This window comes from Synchytrium microbalum, assembly GCF_006535985.1.
Source record: "Synchytrium microbalum strain JEL517 chromosome Unknown SmJEL517_scf0035, whole genome shotgun sequence".
Lineage (NCBI taxonomy): Eukaryota > Fungi > Chytridiomycota > Chytridiomycetes > Synchytriales > Synchytriaceae > Synchytrium > Synchytrium microbalum.
The window spans coordinates 228982-241199 of NW_022158384.1; the positions used below are offsets into that span (position 1 = coordinate 228982).

Genomic DNA, 12218 nt, shown 5'->3' on the forward strand with positions numbered 1-12218 from the left:
TGTTCAAAACCAGTTCTGCCACACACCCCTTATCTACTCAACGACCTTACCCACTCTCACTCTGGTCGACCAACTTTGCCGGTGGGGCTTTCTAGTCGTGGAATCCAAGTACTTTCCGGCATACTATCCAACCTGATACGCAGCAGCGAACGATGAGCAACTCCTCACGGCAAGTCGAGGTTATTGCTACCGAGCTCCAGGAAGAAGATAGGGACAACGACCAACATGCAGGTAAAAGGAAGTGCGTTTTGAATCTTCCCATGTACAGCCATAATCCACTGCTGGAGTTGGGCCACTGCCATCATATTAACTTGGAACATGCATAAGTCTCACGATTTTCACATGTAGAATCCGGAGCGTATTCACCCAAACTTGGATTCCTTCCTGATTATCCCTACGAAGGCAAAGGCTCTCCTCGCACATCGCCTCGCTCACCCCGTCATCGACATATAGACAGTGGTCGAGATGATCGTAAGCATTGCTGTCGGCGTTAACCTCGTTAAACTCTCGCTCACCAACATACACTCTCGCTTTTCAGCTACTGGTTTGACGGTGCCAGAGCTCTTGTTGAGAAAGGCTAGTCATATGAGTTTCCGAAGCTTTTACAAAAAGGACGAACCAGAGCATCCACCAACAATAGCTATCGCCGAGGCGCCTGTGGAGGAACCCGTCCCATTGGACGAAAAGCCTGTTGTTCCACCTGAGAGGTTTGCGGCAGTGCTTTGACTCGTGTGTTTAAAGTGCCTCCGTCTTGGACTCACAACCACACACTAATTATAGCAAGGGAGTCAGGATTGATTCCAATGACACCATAGGTATGTAACAGAGCACGGCATGACAGTTGAAGCATGGCTTGATGCTCTTTACTTGCCATCTAGTTAGGATCCAAACGCCCGAGGACGACCAGATTTCTCCTGCAAAATTCGAACCGAGACCTCCTCCTGCTAATCCGTTCGGGCCCCCGCACGAGCATCATGACCATGATGATGGTGAGAGGAGTCGACTGCTAGTTTGCCGATGTTTGCGACGATACAAATGGTTTGACCCATGGTTTGACCCTAGATACCGCTTCGTGGACCGGTACCTTTGTAACGAGTGCTAGTGTGAAAGCATGGCCAACCTGGAGGTCAAATATCTATTATTTCTTGCATGAGCATAAGCGGACTCTTTGGGGCTGGGGGGTCTACTATTTTTTCACCCTGATTCTTATAACTTCCATTGTTACACTCTGTGTAGCCTCAATTCCATCAATATCTGGTGACCGACAGGACCGCGTAATACTATTCACTGTTGACGCAATCTGTGTCGCTGGCTTTACTGTTGAGATTTTCTTGGACGTCGTAATCATGCATTCTTGGAGGGAAATGCTCTCTATGTAAGAACTCTTGTCTAGTTTAAACAGATGACTAAATATCTGTCCAGCCAACCTGTACGTGTTCTCCCTTTAGAATGTTTGCCATCGACATAATCGCCACTTTACCCTTTTACATTGAGGTGTTCATCGCGGTTGGTTCTCAGCAAGACGTTATCGATTCGTTGATGGGTGTAGCCGGTATAAGTCTTGTGAGAGTCTTGAGATTGTTCCGAGTCTTCCGGCTTTTCAAAGTATTTCAAAAATCTGGAAAGGTAAGCCATACGACTCTTGCTTGACCTTGGTTTACGAGAAACAATAACAACTAATAATTGTTCTCACTAGCTCCGCGCGATGGCATCGGCTCTCGGGGAGTCTTTCGACGGTAAATTCGATGATGTTTGAATTTGTTGATGGACCTCGCTTGACCATTGCACATTTAGGAATAATTGCTCTCTTCTTTATCATGCCAATGTTGATTGTGTTTTTCGGAACTTTGGTGTACTTTTCAGAACAAAGCTTGGTGCGTTGAAGGCGTTTTCTCCTCAACTTGAACTCTATCTCGGAATCAAGTTTTCCAATCCAATTTCTAATAAATAGGAGGATTTTGTTGACGGTGTATGGTACTATAGAGACACTGGAGACATTTCCCCCTTCCAGAGTATTCCAGATTCCTTCTGGTTGACTGTTGTAACACTTACCACCGTTGGGTAAGTGCAGAGCTGATCTTCCATGCTGTGGATGATTCTTGGAAAGCAATGCTTCACAATGAGACTTCTAATATCACTCAAACATGTAGATACGGTGACATTGTACCACGAACTCTTCCAGGCAGAATTGTAATGGTTTTCACTATGATCTCATCGCTTTTTGTTTTGGCCTTCCCCCTGACAATGTAAGTCAGATAGAGTCTGATATTCAGCACATTTTAACACTGTTTGCTGTTAGGATTACTATGTCGTACAGTCATGGTAAGCGATTGCTAGCTATTGAAAAGTAGTTGGAATTCGAAGCAAGCGTCTTCATGAGCTTTGTTTGAGTCCACACACACGATGAATCACACTCATATCATATACTCGTGAAATAGTTGTCCATCGATTTGCCGAGGATCGACGACGAAGAAGATTGGAGAGAGAACAACGTCGCGCTGACCGGGCTAAAGAGAAATTGGAGCACGAGCATCCTACTGAATTACAGGAGGACCTTGGAGGAGTAATGTTGACACACGCACCAACAGAGCTATCCATCAACTCGTCGCCGTCAACACTGGTACAGCGGCGTAAGAGTGTCAAAGATTCGTACATGGATTCTACTACATTGATTAGTGAAGTAGAAAACAACGTGGATATTGCCAATGTCGTCCCGACAACCATCGAGTTACGTGTAGTCAGTTGGAGACTAGATTATCGCGAAGATACCAGAGAGGATATACTGGTTCTGCGCATTGCTGTAAACGATGAAGACCATTATAAGCTGCTCATGAAAACATTGGCCGAAGTCTAAGCAGTAGCCATTATGACACCTGATGGAACCTCTGGCAAAAGTTTAATGTTGTAATTTTTTTTGCTCTGATGTAATAGTAATGTCGTTTTGTATAATAATACGGCTCAGTTTTGCTCGTACAGTTCGCAATAATGTGTTTTCAGGTGTGTTCTCCCCAAGTTGATGTCCAAGAAACTGTTCCAGAACTTGAATCTGCAAAGTCAACCGACACATAGATTGTGTGAGAGAGGAGAGAAGAGAGTGAGAGTTTGGCTCTGAGAACTATGCAGCAATGTTGTACGAGGTATATTCTCGTCAAAGTATCATTGAGAATCTGCCATTGAGAATTATCTGCATCCATCCTCATGGTAAGCTAACTTTCAAGCTGCTCCTTTCAAGGGAAACGAGCCTACTTGTAAAAAATCTCATAATTTTCGTTGATGTTACAGGCAATCGGATATATATTGGAACGAGCGAAGGTTGTTTGCTCGTCTACCAATTCGATGATGAACCATCCTTTGTGATATCGCTACTCGAGTCTCGCAAAAACTTTACCAAACGGCCAATTGAGCAACTGGCTGTCATCTCCAATATTCTTATACTACTCTCTGGTAAAATCACGATCAAGGTCACCTTCAAGGACAGCAACTAATACTTTGCATTAGACGGTGTGATATCGCAGTACGATGCCGTGACTCTAGCACCCAGATCTACTTTAGATGGTGCACGTGGATCTCACTTATTTGCTATTACTACTACCGCATCAACCAACGATACACTACCTAAACACCAATTGGTCGCAGGTCTAAAACGCAAACTAGTCTTGTTTGAATGTAAGGTCGACGGAACCTGTCTCAGTGAAATTTCCAAAGAATGGACACTGCCTGATAAACCAAGAATGATTGGCTGGCTTGATTCAGAGAGACTCTTTGCAATCATCAACAAGAGTGTCTTGGTTGTCAATATCATTACAAATGAAATTCGCCCTTTGAATGAGGGCGCTGCAGCTAAGCTAGTCGCATCGCGAATGGCCCGACCAGGCGTGCTGCCAGCACCAAATGGCAGAAGTCTCGTCACTCGTGAAAAATGTACCATGTTTGTCGAGTCTGACGGTCGTGTATTGGGAGAACGAGATATAGAATGGTCTGAAGCTCCCGAATATGTCGGTATGCATTGATTTAAATCTGAAAATTGCAGCATTGACATCATGGACATCTTGCTCACCTCATGTTTCTAGTTCTTTTGTCTCCATACGTGATTGGCCTGGTCAACTCGAACGTCGAAGTCAGAAGCTTGAGAACAAGAGCAGTTGTTCAAAGATTGAACATGCCTGGTGCCAAGATAGTCGAGTCCAGTGAAATGGTTTATGTTGCCAGCACAAACAGTGTGTGGCGATTGCTACCCATCGATTTCGACGATCAGGTAGGTGTCCGATAAAAGGTAGTTTCGGGATTTTGCGTCTACTAATATGAACTATGAATTTGTTAGATTGAGGTCCTGATCTCTGCCAAAAAGTTTGAAGAAGCGCAAACTCTCATAGAAGAGTTGGATTTCCCGTCTCCAGAACACAAGGTACGCTTTGAGTGGGGATACCAAGCTTTGATGCTGTGGCGGATGTTGCTTTATCGCTTCAAGCTCACTCACAACCAAAAATACAGATTTCAAACATTATAAGGGTGAAGAGTTTGCTGGCTCATCACATGTTTACCGACCAAGCTCGATACGAAGAAGCAGTAGCTTTGTTGCAGGGTGTAGAAGCGTCTCCTTTGGACGTCATCAATCTGTATCCGGACATTGCCCCAGTTGACCCAGAAAGTACGGATCCGGTAACAACGTCTGGTAGGATTCATTTTGAAAATTCGCCTTCTGACAGTCTGACCTAACTCTTGACCTCTTTTACAAACTGTCGATCTCCTTGAATCGGTTTTAATTGATATTTTGTTCACAGACAAACGAGCCTTACTGGTGTTGAAAGATTATCTCACAAACCAACGGGGATTGCTAGCAAAGCTATGGCGCCAACAACAGCAGTTGCACCCCAATATATATCAATCGCCATTCAGCAACCATAGTGGAAGCGCAACAAACTCACAAGGTCCTGGATCTACTTGGTCGAGTCACAGTGGTGGTCCTGTCAATGGAAATGTTGATATCTCTATGACCGACTTGTTATACTTGTCTGAATTGGTGGATACTGCTTTACTGAAAGTCTGTCTGAAAGTAAACGATGCTCTTGTTGGACCTCTCGTCAGAGTCGGGAATCGAGTCAATCTAGCTGAGGCAGAGACCTTGTTAGGAGAGCGAAAGGTGAAAGTTTGTCCAGTGATCTGTCTTTCAATATCCCATAGACAGCTGACTCTCTGAATGTTCTTAGAAGTACAAGGAGCTGCTAGATTTGTATCGCACCCGTGGCCTGCATCGAAAAGCGCTGGATCTACTCGTCAAGTCAGCTTAAATTTGCGTCTTCTCTCAGTGTTTCTACAGCTTTACATTAAAAAATCTACGTAGGCAGCTTGATGAGGCACATCCTGACACATCTGATCAGCTCTTGAACTATTTGAAACGACTAGGCTCTTCCGAATTAGACCTTGTCTTGGAATACTTACCAACGCTCATACCCAATCATTCACAGTCCATCTTGCGAGTGGGTGTTCTTTGCTTGCACATGCATACCCTCATACATTTCACTCATATAACATACTGGTCCATAGATGCTGACGGATGTAGACGAGGATTCTTTGCTAGGAGAGTTAGAAGCTGATGCAAGACGGAAGGTGCTGGATACGTTGGATCAGTGCTCTCCTGAAACTGGTTTAGCGTATCTGGAGCACCTGGTCCTGCAACTCAATGAGCCGAGTCCCGAATTACATGAACGTCTCGCCATGACCTACGTGGCACAGCAATCTAGCGGTGAGCATGTGAATCTGCAATATCTCTGTATTCACACTCTAACAATATCGAACAGAACCAAAGTTGCTCAACTTTTTGGAGCAATCAACCATGTATCGACCAATGAAGCTATTAGAAGCATTTCCAAAGGATTATTTATTTGCAGAGCGTGTGATATTGTACAGTAGGTTGGACTTGCATGATGAGGCGATCAGAATTTTCGTCTATGATTTGGAGCAGTATCATCTGGCAGAAAAGTATGTTTTGCTGGTCGTTTTCCTTTTTGACTGCAGTGTCGAATGATAATAATTGAGATATCTAGATATTGTCGTCGCCACTATGATCCTCAACACCCTATAACCAAAGACATATTCTCCATCCTGTATTCGCATTACATGACTTTGGTCGATCAAGGCAAGATAAAGATGGAAGTAGTTTTAGGCTTTTTGTCTCGATATGGAATGTATCTTGATGTTGTCAAGGTAATTGTGCTGCTTCGCGGAAAATCAAAGTCAAAATTTACTCGAAAGTAACCCTGCTCCCTCTTAGACCATCATGCTGACTAGTCCAGAGGTCAAGTTGTCTGATATGCTGGGATTTGTACAAGGAGTTTGGCTGGATTCGCAACGAAAGCGGCATGATGGTCAAGTTTTGCTCAACCTGTGTAAATCCGACAAGGCCAAGGTAATTCACTGTTGAGACGAGAGCACATTTGGCGATAATACTCACAGACTCCAATTCTTAGAAATCTCTGGATACCATTCGTTACCAATCTCGACGAGTCACCATCACGGATGACAGAATGTGTAGTCGTTGTCTGAAACGTATAGGAAACTCGGCATTTGGAGTTTATCCAAATTTAAAAATTGCTCACGTATATTGTATCTACTCATCCTCAGAAATGTACATACAGCATCCATAATAGAATATGTTGAAAACGATGGATTGCTTTTGTGCTCTACAGTTAGTGCTAGACGCGTCTGACGTATGCAATCACTGGACCACTGATAAGAGGCCCGCATTCATCAGAGCCTGGATCTTTGGCCTGAGGATTGGATTGCTCATAGCCCTGCATGATGATAGGTTATGTTAAGAAAGAAACTCGAGTTGTCTTTGGAGATGTGCTCACGTCCTTAGCTCAATTGGATTCTGCTTGATGGCTAGAAGTAGTTGCTGTATCCGTGGGTCCCTGAGGGCATCTTGAAGTTTTGGATCATTTGTGACCTTTTTGATAATCTCCTGCTCATGTGGGGGTAGATCTTCGATCGGATCGGGGACAGTTCCACGAAGCTGAGTAGACAGTAAAGCAGAAAACTCCTTCAGGCCGTTGAGCAGGTCCGGTCTCCTATAATCAGAGGAGTCATAAAATGCTTTTTTGAATGTTGGATCAAAGTTTGTGAACAGATACAAACCTTTTCGAAATGTCTCGAATTGTTTCTTCGGGGTTTGTGGATAGATTTTGAGCAGCAAGTATAAACTCTGGGTCGGCAAACATTTGTGCCAGAGTTGGGTGTGTTTCCAGTTGTTGTAGGAAAGATGGAGTTAACCATTCTACATTTGGGTAAGGTAGCGATTGATCTGATTATAGATCATACTGAAAATTTGCAATCGTTTACCTTGCGATTTCATTGCTTCCTGTACGTCGTTGAATCGTAGTTCATCTTGTCTCGTGGCTTTAGGTTTCAGGGAGATTGTCTGTTTTACCTTTGTTGGAGTAGTCGAGTTCAGAAAGCCTTTCTTCATGCCAGAGAATGCTGTGGTCGAAGCAGGAATTGCTGAAGCAGGCTACAGTACAAAGCAAACATCAACTGATGTTTGGAAATGTAGAAAAAAGAACTGGCCAAACCTTGTTGACAAGGAAGGGAGTATTCGTAGCTTCCAGTAGACCGCCAGAGATTGGCTTGGTTCGTTTATGATCTAGTACAAGAGTGGTTGTTGCATTCAAATATTTCAAATGACAGGAAACAAACAAAGGAAATAAAAACAGATCCACAGCAGATCTTCAGGACATACTAGGGTTGACTGCAATTTTATGCGGTTTTCTTCTAGTTCGGAGTGCTTCGGACATATCTTCAAGCTCAGGTGGGAGGTCCATGATGCTAGAAATGTTAAGAAGTTGCTGTCAGAGATACAACAGACACGGAAGGTGTCCTCTCTGCCAGGAACAGCCGAATTCACGTTGGGAGACACTTTTAACGCGCTCCTAGTGTATCAGAATATCAGAAGCAGCAGATAAACATATCTTTGAATCCCATCCAGGAGCTACTAGGCCTACTAGGTCATGACGGTACAATGCCACGATTACTAGACACAAACACAGATTGGAAATTGCCTGTTATTGGCGTTGCCCTTGTGGTGCTGGCCTTCCTATCTCGCCCAGACCAAGAATCATTCGTCGAGCAATTGCTCGCTTACGCACAAGATCAAAATTCTTGGATTTTGCAAGGATATCTATATGTAACAGGTATGTCCATCCACTGATTTCCTGCCATCATTTGCAGCAGTCAGGCTACACCATCGTGCAAAGTCAAATGTCATCAACACTTTTGGGAAAGAATGCTGAAACATGGCCGCCGTTATGAACTATGAAAGCCGTATTGATTCTGAAAGCAATCTTAGCAGCTCGAACGATTCGATCTCTAAGCTCCTGCAAAAACCAGCTTGTCTCAATATGACAACACTTTTAGAGCACCTCGACCTCATAAAGTTTCGAGATTATCTTCTCTTTGCAACTGCCACATTGCCGATAAACGCTGGAGTCTTTTTGGGCATCTTTGGCGTTTGGATTCCATTGCCAAAATGGGTGATGAATAGTCAATGGCCAACTATCAAGAACGGTAATATCCCTCTTGTGAACTGGTTGTTCATTGCACGCCAAGAATTGCTGCTCACACTGTCTCAAAACCTCGTGTAAAGGAATTTGCATGGGAAGAAACTGCTTCTGTCTGCCATCATATCTACCGCCGTCTTGTCTGTATACTGTACGAGGATTTCATTCCCTCTCTGAATGGATATTCACCAGTCAAGGCTTCCACCTGCCTAATGGAATCGCAAATCATGTTCTGTCAACCTTGGGCATATTGGAGCTGCTCATATTAACGAATGTGGTCATTTATACTCTATGGTTGAAGGCTACTCCGACGTCTATACCTTTTCTCGTCCGTCACTTTACATTGAGCTGGAACGAAACTATATCTCATCATCGTCTGCACGCATTGCTCACTTCTGCAATGTCTCACAGAAGTGTCGTGTCGCTACTAGTAAGCCGTGGGTTTTCGTGTAGGCCTTCTTCCTGGGAAGAAATGCTAAATAGATCATCATTGCCAGGTGACTGTGACTGGGATATATGGATATGGGCGCGAACTGCTTGGACGAATCAACGACTATGAATTCTTGGCACTGTACTTAGCATTGTGTCTGGCAACCAGCATGGCCACCCTTCTGTTTAGCTGTACTACAAGAACCGGTTATAACATAGGCGGTATTGGTGTACTGGTTGGTTTGAGGACATTTGGTCTTCTTTCTACTTATGGATGGAACTTGGACGCGATGAGCAGTGAGCTTCAGCAAATTATGATGACACAGCTCCTAGTTGATGGTCTCTTGTATGGTGGAAATTTTCCTTGGGGATCGTATGTTGGCGGAGTCTTGTTCTCGATAGTGTGGTATGCGCTGAGGTAAAAAGGGTGTAATTATTGTTGTAAGAAAGTATGACGTGCGTTAGATAATATTATAGACTATACAAAATAAATCACTGCTTGCCGCGTCCCGACTCGGATTGTGATGTCATCTCGAGATGTGTGTGTGCGATTCGTGTCACATCGTCTACATGCTTCTCACATCCAACAAACGTATCTCAAGTCAAATAAGAAACTAGTAAACTTGGTTCAGGATGCCTTCCATTGATACACTCTTCGATCTACCAGACAAGGTAGCGGTAATTACCGGAGGTAGCAGAGGTAAAAGTCGTTTTTGCGTACATTCCGTTTTTAGAGTATAGTCATGATGAGCATTCGTTCAATCAGGTCTGGGCAGAGAAATGTCGCTCGCCTTTGCGAAGCATGGCGCGCATATCGTCATCGCCTCCAGGAAGCTGGATGAATGTGAAGCGGTCGCCAAAGAGGTGTGGTTGCAGTTTCGTGTAAATGGTTTTCGCCTACCTGGCAGTTGACCATGAATTGTGATCCCATGCTAGGTCAGAGCTCTTGGAAGACGTGCCTTGCCAGTTTCTTGCCATGTGGGCAAGTGGTCTGATTGTGACAAACTCATTGAAGCGGCATACGCTGAATTCGGACGAGTAGACATTCTAGTAGTGAGTATGACAAAATCGTCGCTTCAAAGATGTTCAGCGAACACGTCGCTGACTGCTGGTCTCCTGTAGAATAATGCTGGAATGTCTCCATTATATCCTTCGCTCGCAGAACATACCGAAGATCTTTACGACAAAGTGATGGCTGTCAATCTCAAGGGTCCATTCCGCTTATCATCTGTTATCGGAAGTAGGATGGCAAGTGGAAATGGTGGTACCATCATAAATGTGTCCAGTGTCGCATCTCTTCGACCAACACCCGTTGAAGTTCCATACGGCACGGCCAAGGCTGGCCTCAACAACTTGACCATTTCGTTGGCTAAAGCCTTTGGACCAAAAGTTCGAGTAAACTGCATTGTCGCTGGTCCATTCTTGGTACGTGTTTTGTGAAATCGTCCCAATTACGAGGTGCTAAATCTGTGTTGTTTTTATCATCTCAAACTTAGACTGATATCTCAAAAGCTTGGGACATGGATGCTTTCAACAAACGTGCAGCTGCCAGCATGCCATTGAGAAGAGGAGGCCGTCCTGACGAAATCGTTGGTTTGGCTTTGTACTTGGCTTCAGATGCAAGCTCATTTACAACAGGTATCTTTTGAGACTTTGCTATGCTAGTGCTCAAATCTAATACCTCTCAAACACGATAATAGGCGCAAACATTCCAGTTGACGGTGGATCAGCACTTTAGTTTCAGAGGAACCACAGTTTGCAGGTTGTAGACCGAAAAAATATTCCAAAAACCGGTCTTGCCAATACAAGAAAATATCGTCAATAAACACATAAAGTATCGCTTTACATCTCTTTTGACCGATTTTACCATGTATCCGAAATATCGACCAAATCTCGGTGTCAAATTACCAAGATCATGCTCGGTAATTTCGTTTTTTTGCAGAATGCGTGACCAGGAGAATTCTAAGAGAGCTAGAAGGCAGCATCCACAATATTTAAGCCATTGCAGATGCGTTCCATGTCTCAACTCGACAGTTGTCGACGGCAAATATCTGCAATAACACTTCCGAAATGTGGCCTTTGAATATTGCAGCTTCAGGAGCACTTCATTTGCCCTCAAAGAAGGAGTATGGCGTCGTTTCAGGCGGCCAGAATGATACTGATATCGCCATCACGTTTGGTCAAATACACACTCACTATGTTCGATTTTGGAAGAAGATGAGATGAGGAGAGAGAGCTCAAGGAACTTCATCTTTGCGAGATCGCTCTCTTCAAACAAAGCATGCCAGAAATTACTTTGTTAGGATGCACTCCGAAATTGGCTTACCGAACTTTGTTGGTAACTGTCAAGCGCAACTTGAAGGCGAATCGCGCCTGCATCCTACTGTGGAGCAGTGACTTGCTGGAAAAGCGACTCAATAGCTTCTAAAAAGTCTCGGCAAAGTGAATTTCGGCACTTACGATCTTTTGTCGCAGACTGCTTTGCAACCCCAAGGTTTTGGGACCTTAAGCATTCAGTTTCTTATCAATCTTCTTGCGAGACAACAGTAGGAAGTGTCTTTGAAAAAGTCACTTTCGAAAAGGGTGGCAGCTTGAGTCTTTTCACCAATTAAAAGTAATATGGGGTTTGGTAGCCTTTTCCTTTAAGTAAAACTGTCTGCGCTGCAAGTCTTGCGTTACATGGTTTTCAATCTAATTATCATTGTTTTAGAACAAATAACGACAATTACAAAAAAACAAAGCATCCCACGATTTTGTACACGCTTTCATAGCAATACACAGCATTTTCATTCGTTGATGCGCTTCATATGACGACCTGCGTCAGCCATGATTTCAGCTTCGGTGAGACCTTCGGTGCCTTGGCTGCCAAGTTCGGCCACCGAGGCAGCGGCGTGTGTGAGAAGATGCAACAAGATACGCCAGTTGACTGGTTCACCACGAGCATTGGACTTAAAATAAGCAGAAATCTGTAACAAAACAAAAGGGTCTTTGAGCGCAGGCCTGATGGAGTTCTTCTCATTCATTATCATCATGCACGATATATCGTATCAGCAGTTTGTTCTGGAACTTACTTCATTACAATACTTGATGTCATGAGGAGTCGGCTCGGCAGACCTTGCAGCAGTAGCTCGACGGGAGGGACGTGATGGTGATTCTACAGCCTTCTTGGCCTTACGGGTTGCTCTGTGCAAGAAGAAAGATGAGCCAAAGCACAACATTCAGATTGAAATATGTAAA

At 44.0% G+C, this 12218-nt stretch overlaps 3 protein-coding genes across 3 annotated transcripts; all 3 read left to right on the top strand.

Moving 5' to 3' along the window:
• Positions 1 to 3125: 3125 nt before the first annotated feature.
• SmJEL517_g04791 (uncharacterized protein) lies at positions 3126 to 6644 on the top strand (the record flags this gene model as incomplete). Its single annotated transcript, XM_031170719.1, has 14 exons — positions 3126 to 3201; positions 3283 to 3444; positions 3499 to 3999; positions 4071 to 4255; positions 4322 to 4405; positions 4492 to 4672; positions 4782 to 5140; positions 5208 to 5278; positions 5342 to 5477; positions 5545 to 5743; positions 5799 to 5979; positions 6045 to 6204; positions 6272 to 6406; positions 6468 to 6644. The coding sequence occupies 14 exons, from the start codon at positions 3126 to 3128 to the stop codon at positions 6642 to 6644; spliced, it is 2607 nt and encodes an 868-aa protein (XP_031023320.1).
• Positions 6645 to 8014: 1370 nt separating this feature from the next.
• SmJEL517_g04792 (uncharacterized protein) lies at positions 8015 to 9403 on the top strand (the record flags this gene model as incomplete). Its single annotated transcript, XM_031170720.1, has 4 exons — positions 8015 to 8186; positions 8410 to 8559; positions 8639 to 8982; positions 9050 to 9403. The coding sequence occupies 4 exons, from the start codon at positions 8015 to 8017 to the stop codon at positions 9401 to 9403; spliced, it is 1020 nt and encodes a 339-aa protein (XP_031023319.1).
• Positions 9404 to 9614: 211 nt separating this feature from the next.
• SmJEL517_g04793 (uncharacterized protein) lies at positions 9615 to 10719 on the top strand (the record flags this gene model as incomplete). Its single annotated transcript, XM_031170721.1, has 6 exons — positions 9615 to 9681; positions 9748 to 9845; positions 9918 to 10034; positions 10104 to 10406; positions 10478 to 10619; positions 10682 to 10719. The coding sequence occupies 6 exons, from the start codon at positions 9615 to 9617 to the stop codon at positions 10717 to 10719; spliced, it is 765 nt and encodes a 254-aa protein (XP_031023318.1).
• Positions 10720 to 12218: the final 1499 nt, after the last annotated feature.